The 27438-nt window shown below is 42.0% G+C and overlaps 1 protein-coding gene across 4 annotated transcripts in view; it reads left to right on the top strand.

The window, feature by feature from the left end:
* The first annotated feature begins 5519 nt into the window (after window positions 1-5519).
* LOC115145921 (syntaxin-binding protein 5-like) overlaps window positions 5520-27438 on the top strand; it is a 42031-nt gene continuing 20112 nt past the window's right edge. For 2 of the 4 annotated variants that reach the window (XM_029687574.2, XM_029687572.2), the window contains exons 1-10: window positions 5520-5993; window positions 6794-6891; window positions 14631-14712; window positions 15291-15391; window positions 16405-16539; window positions 17852-17915; window positions 18031-18114; window positions 18521-18644; window positions 22225-22303; window positions 22436-22590. In XM_029687574.2, coding sequence (XP_029543434.1) covers window positions 5856-5993; window positions 6794-6891; window positions 14631-14712; window positions 15291-15391; window positions 16405-16539; window positions 17852-17915; window positions 18031-18114; window positions 18521-18644; window positions 22225-22303; window positions 22436-22590 — 1060 coding nt within the window. In that variant the 5' untranslated portion in view covers window positions 5520-5855. The remainder of the gene's footprint in view (window positions 5994-6793; window positions 6892-14630; window positions 14713-15290; window positions 15392-16404; window positions 16540-17851; window positions 17916-18030; window positions 18115-18520; window positions 18645-22224; window positions 22304-22435; window positions 22591-27438) is intronic. The other 2 variants (XM_029687575.2, XM_029687573.2) reach the window with 1 other exon arrangement.

The raw sequence follows: 27438 nt of genomic DNA, 5'->3' as shown, positions 1-27438 counted from the left end.
CATACATTCTTACCCCTCAGGGGAAATATTTCAGATAATAATAATAATAATCTATTACTCTACTACTATGTCACATTTATCTGACTTACCTAACCTCTGCTATGTTAGAGAAGATGGGAGAGAATATTAAAAGACAGGTATCTTACATCACCGGTTAGAGCGTTGGGCCAGTAACTGAAACGTCGCTGGTTCGAATCCTGTAAATTGCTCTGGATAAGAGCATCTGCAAGGGGGTCTGTTCAAATAGCCCTACACATTTAATTTCCCATGGAATGAGCCTTGCGTAAATATGTGAAGTATGTGTGTGTGTGTGTGTGTGTGTGTGTTTGGGGAGGGGATGTCAAGCCTGCTTGTTGTAGTACATTACTGTACCACGTCTGTGTGTGGAACCACCAAAGCTCTTCCTAGAGCTGGCCGCCCAGCCAAACTGAGCAATCGGGGGGGAAGGGCCTTGGTTAGGCAGGTGACCAAGAACCCAATGGTCACTCTGACAGAGCTCCAGAGTTCCTCTGTGGAGATGGGAGAACCTTCCAGAAGGACAACCATCTCTGCAGCACTCCACCAATCAGGTTTTTATGGTAGAGTGGCCAAATAGAACCCACTCCTCAGTAAAAGGCACATGACAGCCCGCTTGGAGTTTGCCAAAAGGCACCTAAAGGAATCTCAGTCCAGGAGAAAAAAAGATTCTCTGGTCTGATGAAACCAAGATTGAACTCTTTGGCCTGAATGCCAAGCTTCAAGTCTGGAGGAAAGCTGGCACCATCCCTACGGTGAACCATGGTGGTGGCAGCATCATGCTGTGGGGATGTTCTTCAGCAGCAGGGACTGGGAGAATATTCTGGATAGAGAGAATGATGAACAGAGCAAAGTACAGAGAGATACTTGATGAAAACCTGCACCAGAGCACTCAGGACCTCAGACTGGGGCGAAGGTTCACCTTCCAACAGGACAACAACCCTACAATCTAGACAACGCACAATCCCCCCACAATCTAGACAACGCAGGAGTGGCTTTGGGACGAGTCTCTGAATGTCCTTGAGCGGCCCAGCCAGAGCCCAGACTTGAATCCAATCAAACATCTCTGAAGAGACCTGAAAATATCTGTGCTGCAACGCTTCCCATCCAACCTGGCAGAGCTTGAAAGGATCTGCAGAGGAGAATGGGAGAAAATCCCCAAATACAGGTGTGCCAAGCTTGTAGCGTCATACCCAAGAACTCGAGGCTGTAATTGCTGCCAAAGGGTCAAGTCAAAATATATGTCATGTTGTCACGTGTGCTCCCTCTTCAGCCTCTAGGTCACCAGGCTGCTCGTTATGGCGCAGACCTGTCACCATTGTTACGTGCACCTGCGCGTCATCAGACTCACTTGGACTTCATCACTTCTCTGATTACCTTCCCTATATAAGTCACTCTCTTTGGTTCCTTTCCCAAGGTGTTATTGTTTCTGTTCCTGTGTCATGTCTGTGCATTGTTCGTGTTTCTTATTTTGTATTATGCTGTGGTCATTTATTAATGCACTCATTCCCTGTACTTGCTTCCCGACTCCCAGCGCACATCGTTACACACGTGCCGAATACAACAGGTGTAGACCTTACCGTGAAATGCTTACTTACAAGCCTTTAATCATCATTGTTGTTTTAATATTTACTAAATAAACTTAAGTAAAAAATAAAAGAGCAAAAATAAAATAACAATAACGAGGCTATATACATTCTTCAACAAAGTACTGAGTAAAGGGTCTGAACATTTTTATTTATTTATTTTTTTACCCATTTTTCTCCCCAATTGGTAGTTATAGTCGTGCCATTGCTGCAACTCCTGTACGAACTTGGGAGAGGCGAAGGTTGAGAGCCATATGTCCTCTGAATCATGACCCTGCCAAGCCGCACTGCTTCTTGACACACTGCTCGCTTAACCCGGAAGCCAGCTGTACCAATGTGTCGGGGGAAACACCATCCAACTGGCGACCGTGTCAGCGTGCATGCGCCTGACCCTCCACAGAAGTCACTAGAACGCGATGGGACAAGGATATCCCGGCTGGCCAATCCCTCCCCTAACCCGGACCACGCTGGACCAATTGCTCACATCGGCTACGGAGAGCGTGATCACACAGTAGTTCTGAACAGCTGGTGCTTGCTTCAAAGTGAGCATGAAAGTCATTTAACTCGTTTGGTAGGGTTACGTCACTGGGCAGCTCGCGGCTGGGTTTCCCTTTGTAGGCCGAAATAGTTTGCGAGCATCTGAGCCGTTGTAGTAGGATTTAATCTTAGTCTTGTATTGACGCTATGCCTGTTTGATGGTTCGTCTGAGGGCATAGTGAGATTTCTTATAAGCGTCCGGATTACTGTTCCACTCCTTGAAAGGGGCAGCTCTAGCCTTTAGCTTGGTGCGGATGTTACCTGTAATCCATGGTTTGTGGTTGGGATATGTACAGTTGAAGTCGGAAGTTTACATACACTTAGATTGGAGTCATTAAAACTCGTTTTTCTACTACTCCACAAATGTCTTGTTAATAACAAACTATAGTTTTGGCAAGTCGGTTAGGACATCCACTTTTTGCATGACACAAGTAATTTTTCCAACAATTGTTTACAGACGTATTATTTCCCTTATAATTCACTGTATCACAATTCCAGTGGGTCAGAAATTTACATACACTAAATTGACTGTGCCTTTAAACAGCTTAGAGAATTCCAGAAAATGATGTCATGGCTTTAGAAGCTTCTGATAGACTATTTGACATAATTTGAGTCTATTGGAGGTGTACCTGTGGATGTATTTCAAGGCCTACCTTCAAACTCAATGCCTCTTTGTTTGACATCATAGGAAAATCAAAATAAATCAGCCAAGACCTCAGAAAAAAAAAATTGGAAACCTCCACAAATCAGTTTCATCCTTGGGAACAATTTCCAAATGGCTGAAGGTACCACGTTCGTCTGTACAAACAATAGTACGCAAATATAAACACCATGGGACCACGCAGCCGTCATACCGCTCAGGAAGGAGACGCGTTCTGTCTTCTAGAGATGAACGTACTTTGGTGCGAAAAGTGCAAATCAATCCTAGAACAACTCCAGAGGGCCTTGTGAAGATGCTGGAGGAAACAGGTAATATCCACAGTAAGATGACTCCTATATCGACATAACCTGAAAGGCAACTCAGCAAGGATGAAGCCACTGCTTCAAAATCGCCATAAAAAGCCAGACTACGATTTGCAACTGCACGTGGGATAAAGATCGTACTTTTTGGAGAAATGTAATCTGGTCTGATGAAACAAAAATATAGCTGTTTGGCCATAATGACCATTGTTATGTTTGGAGGAAAAAGGGGGAGGCTTGCAAGCCGAAGAATACCATCCCAACCGTGAAGCACGGGGTGGCAGCATCATGATGTGGGGGTGCTTTGCTGCAGGAGGGACACAAAATAGATGGCATCATGAGGGAGGAAAATTATGTGGCTATATTGAAGCAACATCTCAAGACATCAGTCAGGAAGTTAAAGCTTGATCGCAAATGAGTCTTCCAAATGGACAATGACCCCATGCATACTTCCAAAGTTGTGTCAAAACGGTTTAAGGACAACAAAGTCAAGGTATTGGAGTGGCCATCACAAAGCCCTGACCTCAAGCCTATAGAAAATGTGTGGGCAGAACTGAAACAGAGGGTGCGAGCAAGGAGGCCAACAAACCTGACACAATAATATCCTCTCTGTCAGGAGAACTGGGCCAAAATGCACAACATTTATTGTGGGAAGCTTGTGGAATGCTAGTGGGAAGCTTGTGGAATGCTACCCCAAATTCTTGACCCAAGTTAAACCATTTAAAGGCAACGCTACCAAATACTAATTGAGTGTATGTAAACTTCTGACCCACTGGGATTGTGATGAAAGAAATAAAAGCTGAAGTAAATCATTCTCTCTACTATTGTTCTGACATTTCACATTCATAAAATAAAGTGGTGATCCTAACTGACCGAAGACAAGGAATTCTTACTTGGATTAAATGTCAGGAATTGTGAAAAACTGAGTTTAAATGTATTTGGCTAAGTTGTATGTAAACTTCCAACTTCAACTGGACACACGGTCTTTATGGGGACGCCGTCGTCCATGCACTAATTGATGAAGCCGGTGACTGAGGTGGTATACTTCTCAATGCCATTGGATGAATCCCGGAACACATTCCAGTCTGTGCTAGCAAAACCGTCCTGTAGCGTAGCATCCGCATCATCTGACCACTTCCGTATTGAGCGAGTTACTGGTACTTCCTGCTTCAGTGTTTGCTTGTATAAGCAGAAACCAGGATAGATTTATGGTCAGATTTGCCAAATGGAGGGCGAGGGAAAGCTTTGTATGAGTCTCTGTGTGTGGAGTAAAGGTGGTCTAGAGTTCGGTTGCACATGTGATGTATATGTAAACTCAGCAAAAACCGAAACATCCTCTCACTGTCAACTGCGTTTATTTTCTGCAAACTTAGCATGTGTAAATATTTGTATGAACATAACAAGATTCAACAAAAAGAGACATAAACTGAACAAGTTCCTGATGTAACTCGGACAGTTGTTGTTGCCATCATGTACCTGTCCGACAGGTGTGATGTTTGGATGGACCGATCCTGTGCAGGTGTTGTTACACGTAGTCTGCCACTGCGAGGACGATCAGCTGTCCGTCCTGTCTCCCTGTAGCGCTGTCTTAGGCGTCCCGCAGTACGGACATTCACGCAGATGAGCAGAGACCCTGGGCATCTTTCTTTTGGTGTTTTTCATAGTCAGTAGAAAGTCCTCTTTAGTGTCCTAAGTTTTCATAATTGTGACCTAAATTGCCTACCGTTTGCAAGCTATTAGTGTCTTAACGACCGTTCCACAGGTACATGTTCATTAATTGTTTATGGTTCATTGAACAAGCATGGGAAACAGTGTTTAAATCTTTTATAATGAAGATCTGTGAATTTATTTGGATTTTTACGAATCTTTATCTTTGAAAGACAGGGTCCTGAAAAAGTGATGTTTCTCTTTTTTTGTTTGTTTATATAATTCTTTTTTTAAATCAAAGTTGCCCGGAGGTCAAGTGTTCTACTTATATCAGTACACTCCTAACAACATAACCATTACGAAACTTCCATTCGATCAAATAAACCTCACATACAACAAAGAAGCCATTACGTGTTTTTGTTGACCAAATTCGAACCTCCATTCAAAAACTCCTCGCTTGGTGAGTGTGAAAAAAACGAAACTCCCCCACCTGCCGGAGAAAACATATTATTGGTCCAGGTGTCCATGTAGATTCGCCTCTATTTTCAATGAGTGCTAGCTTTGTAGCTTTGTGACTTTGTCAAGTAAACTCGCTGGATAGGAACATTTATGTATAGTGCATACTGTTATTATCTTATTCAATGATTCATCATTTGTTTAACAACAGTTTCCAAAAATAAAGATTGAACGTCAATTATATGTTTACATACTGGATCCAATGTGTACATCCGGCGTGTTGCTGCCTCTACTGCGCAGACTCGTCTCTGTGTTTCCGTGTTAGCTAGGCTGGCTAACAGTAGCCTAGCTAGCTGGCAGCCGTCAGCGGAGCTTTTACAATCGACTCCGACTGGATACATGCAATATCGATGGATACAAATAGATTTTCGACAATAATTCATTAATGTGCATATGCTTAAACTGTGTACACGTGAATTGTACTGTTGAGAGTGCAGTGACAACACAATCCGTAACATGCGAGCGAGATTAAGAACAAGATATTAGCCAAATTTGCGTCTTTAACTAACATCTAGCTAGGAAGTGCACTATCCAATTTATGGTGGCTTTGTTGATCCATTTAGTGTGTTTCGTCCTCGTCTGTATTGAGGGGAAATGAAGAAGTTCAATATTAGAAAAGTGCTGGACGGCTTGGCTGCTTCTTCATTTTCCTCTGCATCTCCACAACCGGGAACTAGTCAAAACAATGTGATCCAAGAGACACTACAGTCGGAGCATTTTCAGCTCTGCAAGGTGGGCTACTAACTAGCTAGCTGTTTTTGCTGGGAATCATTGAAGTTTACCAGCGAGCGAGTTAGTAGGAGCTGTGTTGACACATTGACAGCGCGTGATTTTTAAATCATTGGTGTTTTAAGTTATTTGTGTCTATGCTGACATTGCATTGATGCGGTTCTTGTAACTAGCTAGTATAGGGGGTTGCCAGCTATATAATTATAGAATTGCTAGTTGTCAAGATAATCAACTGACTGCCTCTCACAGTCCCAATGTCTGGGATTGCCATTGGCCAAAGCATCAACCCACCAGATTACTAACGTTAACAAGCAAGGTTATGTCATCTGTCTTTAATGTCCTCAACCAACCAGCCATAAATTAAATCTGAATAATCCTCTGGATTATGTCATTAAGTAGCGGACTAAACTGCACTCAAGGAATTTTCTGATTTAATTTCAGTGGAGTTTAGCCTGCTATAATTAAAGTGATAATGTCATCCAGTGTTGTTGGCTAGCTAGCAAGCTACAGCAGCTATCCAATGATCTGACTGTGACAGGGAACACCTGGCTTGTCAAACGGGATAGCTACTTTCCTAGAAATATTTAGCTTTTTTCTTCTGTGGGAAAGAGAGCCTCGTCTAGATATGGATTTAAACTGATCATACATCTTTTGTATTTAGACAAACAATTGCCTCTGAAATGTCACACAGTTTCCTGGATACAACAAAACATGAGATAACATTACTTGATTGAATGTCTGTAAATTGTTTATCTGGAGGTGATCTAACAGCTAATGCAGAATGTGTTCTTTGGCTCCTTCAGACTGTGCGCCATGGCTTCCCTTACCAACCCTCCTCCATGGCCTTTGACCCTGTGCAGAAGATTCTGGCTGTCGGGACTCAGAGCGGAGCTGTGAGACTGTATCTTTTTTTGTCTTTAAATAGGGAACTCAACAAACAGTATTAGCAATCCCAGTGCAATTAGACCTAATTAGACCTATCTCTGACATTATTCATGTATGACCAGTTTCCCAGACAGGGTTAAGCCTTGTCCAGGATTAAAAAGCATGCTCAATGGAGATTCTCTGTTGATAGTTACATGGGACCTTATATTGGCTTCAGTGTAAGATCCTCAAGTTCAGTAAATTAGGAAATTGTGGTTATAGAGGATTACCCAGTAGTAGCACATGTTTCTCTGAGCAGCAGAGTCAGGTTCACTATATAGGGAATAGGATGCCGTTTGGGACGCACCCCCAGACTCATTAGTAATATCTCTACCGTGACATGATGAGCTGTTCGGCTCTGCTCTGCTGCCATATCCTGGGGAGCCAACCTGGCCCAAGCTCCTCCACTGTGCTGCCTGGTGTATGCCGGCCCAGTTCCACCTCGTGGCCTAGGCAATGTGCTTTGAACATCTGGTCCTGCTGTGCATGTCTGTCAGACCGTGTGAGAGCGCACACAGCCAAGCTGCTGGCTACATGCTGCAGGCCAGGCAGGGTCCCGGTCCTCATTGGTGAAACATAAGCCTGGAGAATAAAATAGCTGTTGGATTTGTACAACTCCCTAAAGGCTCAGTCAGTTAAGCTCGGCTTGGGTAAACGTATTGCTTTGAAGGTCATTCAATGGCATGGCACCAGTTTATATTGTTCTCAGACAGTCTTTTTTTGGCATCATGTCATGCTCTAGTTTAGAAAATGTTCGCTTTGCACAACGCAAAGTAACACAGTCTACTGTATGTCATCAGGAGCATCTCATTGCTCCTTGGTCAGGTCGTTATTGTAAAAGATAATGTGTTCTCAATGACCTTAACTGATTTAAACAAAGCCAATATATGAGCAGCCATTTACCATATGTTTGTTATTTATAGGGATGGGTTGTTCTATTCCTTTGTCAGTCCCAGTCTGTATCCTAGGTCCATTGTTTGGTTATAATCCACCTCCTAAAGAACATAAACACACACTCCTCCATGTCTTGGTGGTCTAAAATGGTCTACATTTGATAGATCTGTCTATACTACCACAGTGTTTTCCTCTATATTTCATGGACATTTCCACTACTTATCTAATAGCTTTATTTCTATGACTCTTGGAGACAGGTAGCCTAGAGGTTAGAGTGTTGGGCAAGCAACCAGAAAGGTTGCGGGTGTCAGTACCCAAACCGACAAGGTGAAAAATCTGTCGACGTGTCCTTGAGCAAGACACTTCACCCTAATTTGCTCCAGGGGAACCTTTACTACTGTGTGTGTATATGTGTGAAACCTGCAGTAGTAGTCTAATTAAGAAATAAGGCCCAAGGTGGTGTGGTACAGTGCATTCAGAAAGTATTCAGACGCCCTTGACTTTTCCCACATTTTGTTACGTTAGCCTTATATTAAAATAGTTTCCCCCCTTTAATCTACACACAGTACCCCATAATGACAAAGCAAAAACAGGTTTATTTATTTTTTGCTAATGTATTACAAATAAAAACTAAAAACATTTACATAAGTATTCAGACCCTTTACTCAGTACTTTGTTGAAATACCTTTGCCAGCGATTACAGCCTCGAGTCTTCTTGTATATGACGCTACAATCTTGGCACACCTGTATTTGGGGAGTGTCTCCCATTCTTATCTGCAGATTCTCTCAAGCTTTTCAGGTCTCTCCAGAGATGTTTGATCGGGTTCAAGTCCGGGCTCTGGCTGGGCCACTCAAGGACATTCAGGGACTTGTCCCAAGCCACTCCTGCGTTGTCTTGACTGTGTGCTTAGGGTTGTTGTCCTGTTGGAAGGTGAACCTTTGCCTCAGTCTGAGGTCCTGAGCGCTGGTGCAGGTGCAGGTTTTCATCAAGTATCTCCTCTATTTTGCTCCATTTATCTTTCCCTCTGTTCTGAATCCTCTCCCAGTCCCTGCTGCTGAAAAACATTCCCACAGCATGATGCTGCCACCACCATGCTTCACCGTAGGGATGGTGCCAGGTTTCCTCCAGATGTGATACCTGGCATTCAGGCCAAAGAGTTCAATCTTTTTTTCTCCTGGTCTGAGAGTCCTTTAGGTGCCATTTGGCAAACTCCAAGTGGCCTTTCATATGCCTTTTACTGAGGAGTGGGTTCTGTCTGGCCACTCTACCATACAGGCCTGATTGGTGAAGTGCTGCAGAGATAGCTGTCCTTCTGGAAGGTTCTCCCGTCTCCACAGAGGAACTCTGGAGCTCTGTCAGAGTGACCATCGGGTTCTTGGTCACCTGCCTTACCAAGGCCCTTCACCCCCGATTGTTCAGTTTGGCCGGCCGGCCAGCTCTAGGAAGAGTCTTGGTGGTTCTAAGCTTCTTCAATTTAAGACTGATGGAGGCCACTGTGTTTTTTGGGACCTTCAATGCTGCAGACATTTTTTAGTCCCCGTCCCCAGATCTGCCTCGACACAATCCTGTCTCGGAGCTCTACAGACTATTCCTTCCACCTCCTGGCTTGGATTTTGCTCTGACGTGCACTGTCAACTGTGGGACCTTATGTCGACAGGTGTGTGCCTTTCCAAATCATGTCCAATCAATTGAATTTACCACAGGTGGACTCCAATCAAGTTGTAGAAACATCTCAAGGATGATCAATGGAAACAGGATGCACCTGATCTCAATTTTAAATCTCATAGGAAAGGGTCTGAATACTTATTTAAATAAGGTATTTCTGTTTTATTTTTTTATACATTTTCAAGAAAAATCTAAACCCGTTTTCACTTTGTCACTATGGGGTATTGTGTGTACATTGATGAGGAAAATGTTGTATTTAATCAATTATATTAAGGCTTGTAACGTAACAAGATGTGGAAAAAGTCAAGGGGTCTGAATACTTCACGAATGCACTGTATATGGCCAATATACCACGGCCAAGAGCTGTTCTTGTGCACGCTGTTGTGGCGTGATATAATGGCCATATATCAAAAACTCGTGAGGTGCCTTATTGCTATTATAAACTGGTTACCAACCTAAATTAAGCACAAAAAAAGTAATGTTTTGTTATATCCATTATCAGGCAATCAGCATTCAGGGCTCAAACCACCCAGTTTATAATACTGTTACCGGTTACAGATTCTGAGGTGTTTGACACTAGTTCCTAATTCACAAATGTCAAATAGCAGAAGAGCAAGTTTTTTGCGTGTTGTGTTATATTGTAAGCTGTTTGGTTTTCTATTGAAACACATTATTGTTTGTATTTCCATGTGATTGAGATATGCAGGTTCTTGTCTTATGATTGTCATCATGTTGTCATCTGATATGAACCCTCTGGCTGTTGTGAAATCCTGCAAGGCGAACCACTGTGGTTTACCAATGAGGAAGTGTCTCTTTATCTGTCAGTTGGTGGAATAGCCTTTCTCTCTCTGTGGTGTAGCATGCCTGGGTTAAAATATACTGAACAAAAACATAAACACAACATGTAAAGTGTTGGTTTCATGAGCTGAAATAAAACGAGTCCAAGAAATGTTCCACATGCACAAAAAGCTTCTTTCAAATGTGATGCACATATGTGTGCCTGACGGGTGTGGCATATCAATAAGCTGACTAAACAGTGCAGTTTTTTCACAGAACACAATGCCACAGATGTCTTAAGTTTGAGGGAGTGTGCAATTAGCATTCTGACTGCAGGAATGTCCACCAGAGCTGTTGCCAGATAATTTAATGTTAAGTTCTCTACCATAAGTTGTCGAGAATTTGTCAGTACTTCCAAATGGCCTCGACCATGCCAGCTCAGGACCTCCACATCTGGCTTCTTCACCTGGAAAACGGATGAAACTGTGGAAACCGTCTCAGGGAAGCTCATTTGCATGCTCATCGTCCTCACCAGGTTTGGCGTCGTAACTGAATTCAGTGGGCAAATACTCACCTTTAATGGCATGCTGGAGAAGTGTGATCTTCACGTATTAACCCCGTTTTCAACTGTACAGTGACAGTGAGTATGGCGTCGTGTGGGCTAGCGGTAGTGCCCCATGGTGGCGGTGGGGTTATGGTATGGGCAGGCATAAGCTACGGACAACGAACACTATTGTATTTTATTGATGGCAATTTGAATGCACAGAGATACCGTGACGAGATCCTGAGGCCTATTGTTGTGACATTTATCCGCCCCCATCACCTCATGTTTCAGCATGAAAATGCACGGCCCCATGTCGCAAGGATCTGTACACAATTCCTGGAAGTTGAAGTGTCCCAGTTCTTCCATGGCCTGCATACTCACTGCCCATTGAGCATATTTGGGATGCTCTGAATCAACGTGTACGTCAGCGTGTTCCAGTTCCTGCCAATATCCAGCAACTTTGCACAGCCATTGAAGAGGATTGTGGCATGTTGTCTCACACAACAGCCTGATCAACTCTATACGAAGGAGATGTGCCGTGCTGCATGATGCTGATGGTGGTCACACCAGGTATTGACTGGTTTTCTGTTCTACGCCCTTACCTTTTTTTGTAAGGTGTCTGTGACCAACAGATGCATATCTATATTCCCAGTCAAGTGAAATCCATAGATTAGGGCCGAATGAATTTATTTCAATTGACTGATTTCCTTATTTGAACTGTAACTCAGTAAAATCTTAGAAATGGTTCCACGTTGCGTTTTTATATTTTTGTTCAGTGTGCTATTTGAAATGTTAAAAATGCTTTGAGAGCTTGTTCTAGCCTACCTGAAGTGTCAGTTGGGTGGGATTTACAGTTTTGGGTCTATGCTATTGGTCTAATTAAGCCAGGCAGACTCAATCAATTACAGATCAAGTATTTCAACTGTTATCAAATAGTATTGGAACCCAAGTCTGCTACTAAGAACAGTGCCTCTCAACTAGAAAGGAGATGCTGATGCTGTCATAGGAACCACATGTGTCTACTTCACTGCCATTGCACTCATCATCAAGTGACTTTATAGCCCTCTGATCAGATGCTATTGTGATGCCTAACAGTGGAGGCTGCCTGGTTAATGGCACTCTGTTGGGCTGTAGTGTAACCCCACCTTAGTTTGTTCAAGGCATTCAGAGGTTGTTTGATTATAGCTGTTGTTAATCCTGTTCAAACAGACATTATTTCAGTGTGTCTGTCCAGATCCAAGCTAACGACACAGTAGCAAGTACACCGAGTGTACAAAACATTAGGAACATCATCCTTATGCTGCGTTGCACTCCCTTTTGCCCGCAGAACAGCCTCAATTCGTTGGTGTCGAAAGCATTCCTCAGGGATGCTGGCCCATGTTGACAGCAATGCTTCACACAGTTGTGTCAAGTTGAACTGTTAGTGGCATTGGGGTATTATCATGCTGAAAATATCAATTTTGGATGCACACGATTGGCAATGATGTCCTGTGGCATTCAAAGCGTTGCTCCACTTTTTATCAAGGGGCCCAATGTCTGCCCTGAAAGCAGACCCCACAACACCACCAGCCTGCAATGTTGACACGCACCATGTTGGATGTATGTACTCATGGTTTTCTCCATACCCGAGTCCGCCCATGGGTGTGAAACAGCAGGAACCGGGATTCATCAGACCAGGCAACGTTTTTCCACTTCAGTGTTTTAGTTCCTTAGCCCACCGCAACCACAGTTTCATTTTTTCTGAAATAAATGGAACTCTAAGGTCGTCGACTGCCATACCACATTCATGTCAAGGTACGATGAGTTGTGCATTGGGTCTTTGGACACCAATGTTGTGCTGGACTGTCAGTTGGCTGACTGGCACTTAAATCCTTTGTCTTGCCCATCCACCCTCCGAGTGGCACACATGCACAATCTATTTCTTAATTGTCTCAAGGCTTGGAAATAGTTATTTAACCTGTCTTCCTCCGCTGCATCAGCACTGATTTAACAGGTGACATCAATAAGGGATCATAGCTTTCATCTGCATTCACCTGGTCAGTCTATCATACACTCCGTGTATACTGTTCTGCCTGCGGCTCTGGAATCCTGACCTGTTCACTGGACGTGCTACCTGTCCCAGACCTGCTGTTTTCAACTCTCTAGAGACAGCAGGAGTGGTAGAGATACTCTGAATGATCGGCTATGAAAAGCCAACTGACATTTACTCCTGAGGTGCTGACTTGCTGCACCCTCGACAACTACTGTGATTATTATTTGACCATGCTGGTCATTTATGAACATTTGAACATCTTGGCCATGTTCTGTTATAATCTCCACCCGGCACAGCCAGAGGAGGATTGGCCACCCCTCCTCATAGCCTGGTTCCTCTCTAGGTTTCTTCCTAGGTTTTGGCCTTTCTAGGGAGTTTTTCCTAGCCAGTGTGCTTCTACACCTGCATTGCTTGCTGTTTGGGGTTTTAGGCTGGGTTTCTGTACAGCACTTTGAGATATCAGCTGATGTACGAAGGGCTATAGAAATACATTTTATTTGATATACAGTACCGCAGGTCTTATCTCTGAGCATGTCTGTCGTCTGGTGCTCTTTTCATTTTCACGACCAGGTACATTAAGGAGGCTTTATAACTTATAAATGCCGCCCTAGCTTAGTTAAACATTCTAACCCCATTAGAAACCAACATATAAGCTTGTTGTATCCTTTTGTTTGTAGACAATGTAATTGTAAACAAACTACAGATTGGCCCTTTACGTATTTTTAAGCTAAATCTAATTGAATCTACAGTCATTTTGAGACTGCTATTGGCTCAATTCCACAGTGAATTATTTCTCACAGGACTGTTCCCATGGTCGCTTGGCAGTTACAGTGCCTTGCGAAAGTATTCGGCCCCCTTGAACTTTGCGACCTTTTGCCACATTTCAGGCTTCAAACATAAAGATATAAAACTGTATTTTTTTGTGAAGAATCAACAACAAGTGGGACACAATCATGAAGTGGAACGACATTTATTGAATATTTCAAACTTTTTTAACAACTCAAAAACTGAAAAATTGGGCGTGCAAAATTATTCAGCCCCCTTAAGTTAATACTTTGTAGCGCCACCTTTTGCAGACAGGAAACATCTGACTTGAATGACCCTACAGCTTGCATCCCAAATGGCACCCTATTCCCTATATAGTGTACTACTTTTGACCAGAGCCCTAGTCACAGGTAGTGCACTAGGGGAAGAGTGTGCCATTTGGGACACACCCAGAGAGAGAGCGAGCGAGAGAGAGCTGAGACGCCGTAGTAGCCCTGTGCTGCCTGTCTAATTGGCTTCCATACTGATTGATGCATAGAGTTATGAATAAGTAACACTGTCATGGTCTACTGGTTTTTATTTATAACTCCCTCACTTGTATTGGGTCAGTCATATGAACATATATAGTTGTTGAGTGGAGTCAGTCACTGTTGTTTTAAAAGCTAAGGGAGGGAAGCAGTGAGTCTTGACTTTCTCATTCAACTGCTCTTGGGCTCAGGGAAAATACATCATACAGACCCATTGCTGAAGTTGAATGCAACATGGTCTAAGCATAGGAGGATCCCCATGTGCCAGTCGGATACAGTACTACCATGCCTCCCTTTTTAATTACTATATATCTGTATTGTTTTCCTCATTGTTTCCTTGAACCCTGCCAGAATGGGTATTTACACAAAATATTTACACGATGGCTGGTGCGGTATGTGTCTTGCTGGTGACAAATCTAATTTCCCCTGGGGATGTCTATAAACCCAGATGCTGATGATGAATACATTTCCATTTCTCCTGTATGGTCTGTCCCTTGACTGAGCTGTTTAGTTTTGGCCGTGCGGGTGTGGAGTGTTACTGTCAACATGAGAGTGGTGCAGCTGTCATTCAGCTCCAGTTCCTGGTCAACGAGGTGAGTCCCGCTCATAGAGTTGGGTACAGGGCACATCTTTGCAATGTATGTTCCCCCTCTATCCAACTCGATTGTCCCGCTCCCCGGCAGCACTCCCCAGGGCTCTGTCTCAACAGTGTTTCCTCAATTCCTTGTAGTTATAGGTAACCAGACCGTGACTACAGTTAAGTTACTAAATCTTTGACCACACTGTGTTGTTACTTTGAGTAAAAACGTGTGCTTCCTACCCTTGAATGGACCATGGATCTTTACTAGTGAACACATTGAGTAAACAGTAATGTAGGCTTTGTGGAGGCAACTCTGTAATGGGTTCTTTATTGTATGGACATGATATTATCTGACTCAGCCCTACCTCTGACTCAGCCCTGTCCTGTTAGCATGTTTACTGAAGTTGTGTTCAGTAGGCAGGCAAAAACTAAAGAAAATGTCCAAAATGGAGTGAAACGTGTACTTGTCGAATAAGAAACACACATTTTTGTCAAACTTTTTGCAACCATGTGCCATTATGAACATGACCCTGTTGGTTCTTTATTAGATGTGTGGAGGTATTATAACCCCTTTATAACCACTATCAACAGGGGGCGCTAGTCAGTGCCTTAGCTGATGACAGCGTTCATCTGTGGAACCTGAGGCAGAAGCAGCCAGCTATCCTACACACACTCAAATTCAACAGGGAGAGGTACGTAGGTATAACATGAACAGTGGTCATATTTAAATAGAGCTAAAGCTGTAGCTACATTCAAGTAGGCTAACTTAGACCCATGAGTCATCATATGAAATATTCCCTTTTTAAGTATTTTCTCTTGTCTTGATTCACCCTCTCCGCAGTTGTGTTTACGTCCAAATTGGCACCCTATTCCCAATATAGTGCACTACGTTTGACCAAGGCCCATCAAAAGTTGTGTGCAATCTAGGGAATAGGGTGCAAAGCTGGGACATACCGTGTGTCCAAAATGACTCCTGCTGCTTGTTGAATCTCTCCCGCTTCTCTGTCTGGCCAATAGCCCCTGAACCTGCTTGATACCATAGTAACCAATTTCCGTCTGCTTTTAGTGATGTCATGTTTTATTCTAATGAAGACTTCGCAAGGCCCAGTGGGTGCGTCTGAAATGGCACCGTCTTCATTTTATAGTGCACTACTTTTGACCAAGACCCATAGGGCAATAGTGTATCAATCCGGACACAGCCAGTCAGTTTCTTGCTACCAAATAGGAATTCATGCTGCTGTCTCTGTATGCAAATATTACACTGTGTATTTATTATGGACCCTTTTTGTCACATGAAAGTGGTAGGTTTACCTGTCAAGTTCTGTAGATTATTTGATATGTCCCTCGCTAAGATAGGTTATTAGGTCCCCCTTTTTAATGCATATATTTTATTGCTTCAGAGAAAGCTATCAGATTGACAGTATTTGACAGGTGAACCTACACATGATGTATTTATGTTTGTTGAAGTAACTAAGAAATAATATCCTCTTTCTCATTCACCTTTTTACATTATTCCCTTCCATTTTGACAGGATAATGGTCAAATAATCATAATTTCTGCATCCCGAAATGGCACCCTATTCCATATATAGTGCACTACTTTTGGCCAGAACATTAAGGGCCCTGTTCAAAAGTAGTACACTATATACGGAATAGCATGACATTTGCGATTCACCTCTTGATTAGTTTTGCCTTTGCCCCTCCAGGATCACGTTTTGTCACCTGCCCTTCCAGAGTAAATGGCTGTACATTGGCACAGAGAAAGGAAACATCCACATCGTCAACGTTGAGTCCTTCACACTCTCAGGCTACGTTATCATGTGGAACAAAGCCATCGAACTGTGAGTTTGTCTGTCTGTATTATGCTGTTATCTGCTTAGGTTTCTATGTCTATGTCCCAAATGACATCCTATTCCCTATGGGCTCTAATCAAAAATAGTACACTATACAGGAAATATTGGTGCCATTTGGGACACAACCTGTGTGTTAGTTAGAAGTCTGTCAAAGACTGTTTATTCTTTTTGCGCCATTTCTGCCGTGTTATTTTAACTTAGACCAAGGGTTTTAAACCAAGGGTCCATGGCCCCTAGGGGCCTGTGGAGGTACTATATATAGGTACTATATATATATATATATATGTATATACCGTATATATAATGTATGTTTCTTTCTAATGATGTCAACTTTATTTTTCAACTCCTAATATTGAGCAAATTACACTCATTGGAGCCAATTACACTCACTGGAGTATCTGACATATGTTTGAAAAAGTACCTGCAAATACTGTAGGCTACCAGTGCGGCAAGTGCTGCTGGTAAGCTTTTTTGACTTGGACATACTTTTTTGCCAACACATGACTAACCTTTGTTTAACCAACAAAACAGATGCTCTTGGAGAAAATGTGCTTGTAGTTACCTTTCTAGCGCATAGGCTGAGTTAAGAGTTTACACGTACTCTTTCAAAATAATGAAAAACGATCTACCAAATCTCCAAAAGGACTAATTCGAGGCAGAAATTAGTTGGAGCACTCAACAAAAAAAGCAGAGAGTAATAACTTTGTTCAGGCTGAGTACAGTTGACTGACATTTTGACGTCAAGCTGACGTGTTCTTTAGTGTCAAAGTCAGTCACCTGTACTCATCCTGAACAATGGATTAAAGTGAGTTAAAATGTATTATTCTCTGCCTTTTTTCTTGAGTGCTCCAACTCTTTTCTGCCTCAAATGAGTCATTTTGGAAATTTTTCTTGGTAAGCCCTTTTCGTGACTTTTGTCATTGTTGTCGAGCACCCCTCCTTTCCTTTGTTTGGTGAGGTGTGAAAGCCCACCTGAACTCTTATCTCCCAAATCTATTCATTTTAATATGTTGATTACTTCTCCTTGCCTTTATCATTCACCTGATGATAAGACAAGACGTGGTATTTCTTCCCCCCACTAACGTACAATGGGGGTCCCTGGGTTTGCCTGGGAGGGGATTGAAGACCCCTGCCTTAGACTATTAATGTCCTTGACAGCTGGGGAAGTTGGAATGTAAACCAGGAAGAAGAATTTAGTGAGATAAGAATCTTACATTCATTGTTTGAATGAAACAGTCAGTAGAAGCCAAGCATGTTAGGAGTGAGCCTGTTCCCTCCATCTCCCCCGGTTCCTCCTTAGGTCCTCCAAGTCACACCCTGGGCCTGTGGTCCACATCAGTGATCACCCTATGGACGAGGGAAAGGTAGGAACTTTCCAAAGAAGATGAATTGATTAATTCCAGAGCTTCACAACATTACTGATTATTTACAACATGCTACTTAAAATCCCATTTTCAAAATGTTTTGTTATTTTGGCAGATTTTGATTGGATTTGAATGTGGGACTGTTGTGTTGTGGGACCTGAAATGCAAAAAAGCTGACTACCGCTACAGTTATGATGAGGTAAGGCATTTTTCTGTGGCTGTTGGTTCCTGTGGGGACTGACTGGGGAGAGGGGGAGTTCCATTTAAATATGAAATGCACAGTGGACAATGTTGTTCATGATTTGTCGTACTACATTATTGATCTTCATTGCTTAAGTTTGTATTGGGGCTTGATGTTGATGCTCAATTCAACGTAATTATTGGAAAGTACCAATGGATATGTAAGGCATGTATATTTTTGTGGGTTCTGACTGATTATGTAACAATAGTTTGGAAAAATAAGATGTTAGAAGATAGCCTTTTCTAAAAGTCATGAGTCATCCACACCACAACATGCTGTTATTATTTCCCTCAAAGTTAATGTACACTAATGAAGCAGCCACTCTGTGTTTATTCCTCTCTCTGTGTTTTCTCTTCTCCTCCAGGCTATCCACTCGGTATCCTGGCACCACGAGGGCAAACAGTTCACCTGCAGCCACTCAGATGGAACTCTGACTACATGGAACGTACGCGTCCCTGCCAAGCCTACAATCACCATCACACCACACGGTACGTTCTGTTGTACACACAGACATACCACCAAGGGTCTCAATGCACCTTAAGGGGGAAAAAAGATGGATGGAAACAGCACAACATAGGGAAGCCGATGTGCATTAGACCTTTAAACATCCCAGAAACCCTGGACCCGCTCTTATTTGCATAGCTCCCCAACAGATCCACAGTTGACGCAATCTCTATTGCACTTTTACAATGCACTTTTCCACCTGGACAAATGGAACATTACGTGAGAATGCTTTTCGTTGACTACAGCTTAGCATTCAACACCATAGTACCCTCCAAGCTCATCACTAAGCTAAGGACCTCGGGACTGAACATCTCCCGCTCAACTGGATCCTGGACTTCCTGACAGGCAGCCCACCGGTTGGTGAGGGTAGGCAACAACATATCTGCCACTCTGACCCTCAAAACAGGGGCCCCTCAGGGCTGCGTGCTTAGTTCCCTCCTGTACTCCCTGTTCATCCACGACTGTGTGGCCATGCACGACTCCAACGCCATCATTAAATCTGCCGACGACACAACGGCGGTAGGCCTGATCACCAAAGACAATAAGACTGCCTATAGGGAGGATGTCAGAGACCTGACAGTGTGGTGCCATGACAACAACCTCTCCCTCAACGTGAGCAAGAAAAAGGAGCTGATAGTGGACTACAGGAACAGGAGGGCCGAGCACACTCCCATTCACATCGACGGAGCTGTAGTGGAGCGGGTCAAGAGCTTTAAGTTCCTTGGTGTCCACATCACTAGGGACCTATCATGGTCCAAACTAGAGGTCGACCGATTCTGATTTTTCAACGCTGATACCGATACTGTTTATTGGAGGACCAAAAAAAGCCGATACCGATTAATCAGACAGTTTTTTTTTTTTTTGTAATAATGACAATTACAACAATACTGAATGAACACTTATTTTAACTTAATATAATACATAATTAAAACTCAATTTAGCCTCCAATAAATAAGGAAACATGTTCAATTTGGTTTAAATAATGCAAAAACAAAGTGTTGGAGAAGTAAAAGTGCAATATTTGCCATGTAAAAAAGCTAACGTTTGAGTTCCTTGCTCAGAACATGAGAACATATGAAAATTGGTGGTTCATTTTAACATGAGACTTCAATATTCCAAGGTAAGAGGTTTTAGGTTGTAGTTAATATAGTATTTATAGGACTATTTCTCTCTATACCATTTGTATTTAATATACCTTTATTTATTGGATGCTCTTATAGGCACTATAGTATTGCCAGTGTAACAGTATAGCTTCCGTCCCTCTCCTCGCCTTTACCTGGGCTTGAACCAGGAACATATCGACAACAGCCACACTCGAAGAAGCATTACCCATCGCTCCACAAAAGCCGCGGCCCTTGCAGAGAAAGAGGAATAACTACTCCAAGTCTCAGAGCGAGTGATGTTTGGAACGCTATTAGCGCGCACCCCGCTAACTAGCTAGCCATTTCACATCGGTTACACCAGCCATTAGGCTGATAGGCTTGAAGTCATAAACAGCGCTGTGCTTGCGAAGAGCTGCTGGCAAAACGCACCAAAGTGCTGTTTGAATGAATGCTTACGAGCCTGCTGCTGCCGCCCATCGCTCAGTCAGACTGCTCTATCAAATCATAGACTTAGTTATAACACACAAATACGAGCCTTTGGTCATTAATATGGTCAAATCCGGAAACTATCATTTCGAAAACAAAACATTTATTATTTCAGTGAAATACTGAACAATTCGGTATTTTATCTAACGGGTGGCATCCCTAAGTCTAAATATTCTTGTTACATTGCACAACCTTCAATATTATGTCATAATTACGTAAAATTCTGGCAAATTAGTTCGCAACGAGCCAGGCTGCCCAAACTGTTGCATATACCCTGACTATGCGTGCAATGAACACAAGAAAAGTGACACAATTTCACCTGGTTAATATTTCCTGCTAACCTGGATTTCTTTTAGCTAAATATGTAGGTTTAAAAATATATACTTCTGTGTATTGATTTTAAGAAAGGCATTGGTGTTTATGGTTAGGTACAGTCGATTGTGCTTTTTTCGCAAATGCGCTTTTGTTAAATCATCCCCCAGCGTTTGCATCAATTATATGAAACGCAGGACACGCTAGATAAACTAGTAATATCATCAACCATCTGTAGTTATAACTAGTGATTATGATTGATTGTTTTTTATAAGATTAGTTTAATGCTAGCTAGCATCTTACCTCGGCTTCTACTGCATTCGCGTAACAGGCAGTCTCCTTATGGAGTGCAACGAGAGGCATGTGGTTATAGCGTTGGACTAGTTAACTGTACGGTTGCAAGATTGGATCCCCCGAGCTGACAAGGTGAAAATCTGTTGTTCTGCCCCTGAACGAGCAGGTTAACCCACCATTCCTAGGCCGTCATTGAAAATAAGAATGTGTTCTTAACTGACTTGCCTAGTTAAATAAAGGTATAAAAAATAAACATTTTTTTATTTTTAAAATCGGCGCCCCAAAAATACAGATTTCTGATTGTTATGAAAACTTGAAATCGGCCCTAATTAATCGGCCATTCCGATTAATCGGCCGACCTCTAGTCCAAACACACCAACACAGTTGTGAAGCGGGCATGATAGGAGACTGAAAAGATTTGGCATGGAACGTCAGATCCTCAAAAAGCTCTACAGCTACACCATCGAGAGTATCTGGCTTCTGATCGCAAGGCCCTATAGAGAGTAGTGCGTATGGCCCAGTACATCACTGGGACCGAGCTTCCTTCCATCCAGGACCTCTATACCAGGCGGTGTCAGAAGGGCCTAAAAAATGTTGACTCGAGCTACCCAAGTCGATGACATGGCAAGTGGTACTGGAGCACCTTGTCTGGGACCAAAAGGCTCATTAACAGCTTTTACCCCCAAGCCATAAGACTGCTGAACAGTTAATCAAATGGACTATTTACATTGACCCCCTTATTTTATTCTTATTTTTTGTTATTTTTTGCACTAACTCTCTTGCACAGGCTTGCTGTACACTCACTGGACTCTAACCACACACACACACACACACACACACACACACACACACACACACACACACACACACATACACGGACACACACAAAACACACACACATGAATATTGACGACACACCACACACACACACATTTACATTCTGTTTATTATCTATGCATAGTCACTTTACTCCTACCTACATGTACATATTACTTCAATTTCCTCGACTAACCCGAACCCCTGCGCATTGACTCGGTACCGGTACTCCTTGTATATAGCCTTGTTAAAATTATTTTGTGTTACTATTTTTCCTTTAGTTTATTTAGGAACTTTAAAAAATGGTTTAATCTTTGCAATGTTGGTTAAGGGCTTGTAGACCTCAGTGAAATACTTACTTACACCTGTTGTATTCAGCACATGTGACAAATACATTTTTCAGCGCATGTGACGAATACAATTTCATTTGAGCATGCCTAAATGAGTTATGATAGACTACATGTTTATGTGGGCATTGAAATACATGTTTACGAGTTCTATAAATCAGTCTACAGAAAGTAATTTTTTTTGTGTGTGCAAAATGACATCTCAGGGAAGCAGCCCAAGGATGGAAAGAAGCCAGAACCATGTAAACCTATCCTTAAAGTGGAGTTCAAAACGACAAGAGCTGGGTGAGTGATTGGTTGTCCTAATAAACAATAATAAATAAAGGCTAGTCCGGGGACCCACACTTTGTCCTGTGACACACTTGAGCATATGATAGGTCTTGTATTATTTATTTACTGTACTTGTTTCTTATCTAGGGACGCCTTTGTGGTCATGTCTGGAGGCCTGTCCTATGACACAGGGTGCAGGAGAGCCTGTCTGACGGTGATGCATGGGAAGAGTACTGCCCTCCTGGAGATGAACTATCCCATCGTAGACTTCCTCACGCTCTGCGCAACACCATATCCAAATGGTGAGTTAGAGTTTTATACTATGGAAGCATATAGCTGTAAAAAAAAAAAAAACTTTTGAAAATGGATAATGATACTTTTTGAGAGCCACCTTATTCCCCATTTTGTTGTGTTACAGCCAGAATTCAAAATGGATTAGATTTTCTTCTCTCAACCATGTACACACAATACCCCATAAGACAAAGGGAAAACTTGTTTTTTGAAATGTATTGAAATATATCATTTACTTAAGTATTTGCACCCCTGAGACCATACTTTATAGATTACAGCTGTGAGTCTCTTAAGAGCTTTCTACACCTGGATTGTGCAACATTTGCCAATTATTTTCAAAATTCTTCAAGCTCTGTCAATTGGTTGTTGATCATTGCTAGACAACCATTTTCAGGTCTTGCCATATATTTTCAAGTAAAATTAAGTCAAAGGTGTAATTCGGCCACTCCGGAACATTCACTTTCTTCTTGGTAAGCAACTCCAGTGTAGATTTGGCCTTGTGTTTTAGGTAATTTTCCTGCTGAAAGGTGAGTTCATCTCCCAGTGTCTGGTGGAAAGCTAGTATTTTTCCGTTGCTTAGCTCCATTTTGTTTATTTTTTTATCCTGAAAAACTCCCCAGTCCTTAACGATTACCCATAACATGATGCAGCCACCACTATGCTTGAAAATATAAGGAGAGGTAATCAGTAACGTGTTGTATTAGATTTGCCCCAAACATAACACTTTTTGTTCAGGACTAAAAGTGAATTGCTTTGCCACGTTTTTCAGAATTACTTTAGTGCCTTGCTGAAAACAGGATGCATGTTTTGGAATATTTTTATTCTGTACATGCTTCCTTCTTTTCACTCTGTCAATTAGATTAGTATTGTGGAGTAACTTCAATGTTGTTGATCCAGCCTCAGTTTTCTCTTATCATAGCCATTAAACTTTGTAACCGTTTTAAAGTCACCATTGGCCTCATGGTGAATTCCCTGAGTGATTTCATTCCTCTCTGGCCACTGAGTTATGAAGGATGCCTGTATCTTTGTAGTAACTTCACCATGCTCAAAGGGATATTCAATTTTTTTTACCCATCTACAAATAGGTGCCCATCTTTGTGAGGCATTGATAAACCTCCCTGGTCTTTGTTATTGAATTTGTATTTGAAATTCACTGCTCGACTAAGGTACCTTACAGATAATTGTATGTGTGGGGTGCAAAGATGAGGTAGTCATTCATAAATAATGTTAAACACTATTATTGCACACACAGTCCATTCAACTTATGTGACTTGTTAAGCGCATTTTTACTCCTAAACTTATTTAGGTTTGCAGTAATAAAGGGGTTAAATACTTATTGACTCAATACATTTCAGCTTTTCATTTTTCATTAATTTGTAAAAAAAAAAAAAAAAAATGTTTTAAACATAATTCCACTTTGACATTATGGGGTATTGTGTGTAGGTAGGTTTGTAACAAAAAATCTGACATGCCATAACTTGGTATATTTGGAAAGAAGAAATCTGGGAGATTGAGGAAATAACCAGAAGATAGATAGGCGTTACATAGTTCAGAATACACAAGATCAAGCACACACAAAATAACATTTTTGTTTTGTTTATTTTATTTTGAAAGTTGTCTTTCATTGACAAGCTATGAGTGAATTATTGATTCCCAGAGCTGGAAACACATCAGATGGCTTCCACAACATGTGACAAATATACAAAAAAAAAATGGGATTGATAGACCCAACAACTAGAAATGGGCAGATGTTTTAGTAAGTGGTGTCAGGTGTGGTCACGGGACATTTCCAAGTGTCCCTAAATCTCTCCAAAGTGGCATGTCTGTAAGTTAGATCATTCCAGTGCTATTACATATTTGCAATTCCTAAATGCTATTTGTTCAGTATGAAAACACAATTTATACCATATCAACCTCACTCAAACATTGTGGTGGTGTTATGGGGTATCCAGGGTACATTCAAGTGTCCTTTCCACCTCTCCAAAGTGTCCGAATGTGGTAATTGCACTGTTTTTGCACACTGGACGTGCCTAAAAGTTATTGTTCACTATAAAAACTAAATTCCTACAACACCATCCTCTCTCGAACATTGTGGTGGTGTCGGGGTACATACAGGGGATATCCAAGTGTTTTTTTCCAAACTCTCCAAAGTGCCTGAACTTTTAGCCTACGCATATCCAATGTATTGGTCCCACATACAAAACAATATAAAAGCAACAGATATACATAAAATATATATACAAATGTGTTCTCAAACATACACTTGTTTAGACACGTGTCCTTCACTAAAAAAGGTGCAAAAATAGAAATAAGCTGAACTATTTACAAATTCGTGTTGGATTTACATCCCAGGTGTAGGTGATTAGATTTCACTTTCACCGTAGCTTGTGCATGTCATGATAGTCTTTGAAGCAGTCCCTCTCTGCCAGAAAACAAAAAGCGAACTGGCATCCCCCCTTTTCCCCCTTTTGTGTTTTATGCAATGCTTGCAGTTCTTCCTTTTGTCTTTTGGCATGCGTGTTGGGTAGTGGCGTTCACCTTGAGTGGGGGACTTGTGATGGTTGTGATGTTGCTTTGGGCCCCCAATTCGGCCATTTCCAACACCAGCTGCTCCCGAAGGCCAACTGGGAGAGAGGGTTTTGGCCATCTGCTTGTGGAGAATGAAACCATTTACTGTAGCCAACCCCTCTTATCAGAGGTGTGGACTCGAGTCACATGACTTGGACTCGAGTCACAACTATGATGACTTGCAACTCGACTTTGACTTTAATATCAATGACTCGTGACTTGCCTTGGACTTGAGCCTTTTGACTCGACCTGACTTGATACCCTCCCCAAGCCCAAATAGTAAAAATGATCCTATTAAAAAGTGTGCAGTGCATCAACTCTTCATTTAATGGATTACAGTTTTGAATCGGACAGCAGCCAATCAAATTGTGCCAGCTGAGAAAAAGTTGTGCGTGGCAGTGCAGAGGAACATCGGCCGGTGAATTCAGATGGAGCCCTTGGAAAGATGATACCCAAAAGTATTATTTTCGGATATAAAGATGACGCTGTATCAACAAAAAACAGATTGCAACTTGCAAAACATGCGGGAAGAAAATGACAGACGGAGGCGCAACAATTTCCAACTTTGTTCGACATTTGAAGCTGCTCAAAGAACGATAAGTTGTGGCTAATATAGCCGACAGCTATATCATTTCTAACTCTACTAGTGTAGCATGTAGGCTAATGTAACGTTAAATCAATGAGCCTCCACACAGTCACTCAATGCGGGAACGTGATCATTGCACCCAAGATTGAGCTACAACTGGCTAGGCAGTTGGCAGCCTAAATCCTGCCTGATGTTACTGCTGTTACTGCTGTTCCTAAAACCATTGACATATGTTAGCCTACTGTAACCACACAGAGAGTGTGTTTGTAAGGTTGGGAGATTGTGTACAAGCCTACATCGCCCTATAGCGATCCTTGATAGTCAAGGGGGGGGGGTCTTTGTCATGTATTTCCATGGAAATATAACATTTATTTGGAACATAATACATTTAAAGATTTTTAAAAGCATTCATGATTTGCGTAAATGTTATATACTAACTATTACTCTTATTAAAAATATTAAATGCTATTACATTTGGTGAAGAGGACATTATGACTTGTTTAGGACTCGAAACTCAAAGTTTAGGACTTGAGACTTTACTTGATACTTGACAGTCTTGACTTGAGACTCACTTGTGACTTGTAAAACAATGACTTGGTCCCACCTCTGCCTCTTATACCACTTCCTGGTCTTGTGGAGGACCTGGTAGTAGCCTATCAGAGCATCAGTTAGATCGACACCCCCCATGCTGGCATTGTAGTCCTTCACAGGAATGGGGACATTCTTCCTTTTTAACCCTCCTTGAGACCAAGTTGTTATTGAATGCCTTATGCTGTTATGTGTGGTGAGCATGGTTACTTCCCTAGTGTCCTTCCATTTCACAAAAAGCACCTTGTTCCAATCAAATTCTATTGGTCACATACACGTATTTAGCAGATGTTATTGGGGGTGTAGCGAAATGCATGTGTTTCTATCTCCAACAGTGTGCCCATATAAGTGGATCCAATCCTTCTAGAAAGCAATTTTTGTCGGCTGAGTCTAAATCCTCGCTGTCCAAATCGCTCCCCTGATCCGAGTCCGACTAGTATTTTATTAAAAGCTTCTATGTTGGTATGCTTATTCATAGCTGCCTTCTTTTTAGCTTCCTGTTCGATATTCTTAGTTTCTTTCCCCCTTAAGAAGCCATCTTTTATGCTAAACGATCAAATCTGTTTTACAATGTAATGTAGCGTGCTTAGTGCGGCTTGTCTCTGGGCCAGGTAGCAATAGTATGCATTATACATAAAAGGTTCTAGGCCTTGCTCACCCAGGTCAACTGCATATCCCTAGAAAACGTATCTCATTGGCTACAAGACTATCAAGGTGCCATAGTAGCCAATCCCCTGTGTAATGGATGCCTACGGCGCATAAGCCCCCTGATGTCATGTTTTTAATGAGCAAAGATATAGTCACTCAGTGGACATTCACATTGCCATTAAGTCATACATCATCAGATAACATGGCAATAGGCTAGATTTGTTCCTACCAACCTAAGGATTAATTTCATACCCGCCATGTATCTATAACGCAAACACAGACCAAATGGAAGCTTACCTTGTAAGATGTTTGGTGAAAATGTTGTGTAAAATAAACATTTTGACTCTCGGGGCTGGTGGTCAATAATGGTAGGTCACAGACAGCCAAATAAGACATCCTCGTTTTATTTTTTTATTCAACCTTTATTTAACTAGGCAAGACAGTCAAATTCTTATTTTACAAAGACTGC

This window comes from Oncorhynchus nerka, linkage group LG18 (genome assembly GCF_034236695.1).
Source record: "Oncorhynchus nerka isolate Pitt River linkage group LG18, Oner_Uvic_2.0, whole genome shotgun sequence".
In the NCBI taxonomy this organism is placed as follows: Eukaryota; Metazoa; Chordata; class Actinopteri; order Salmoniformes; family Salmonidae; genus Oncorhynchus; species Oncorhynchus nerka.
Note: the sequence above shows the minus strand (reverse complement) of the source record. Positions and strands in the feature narration are given on the sequence as shown.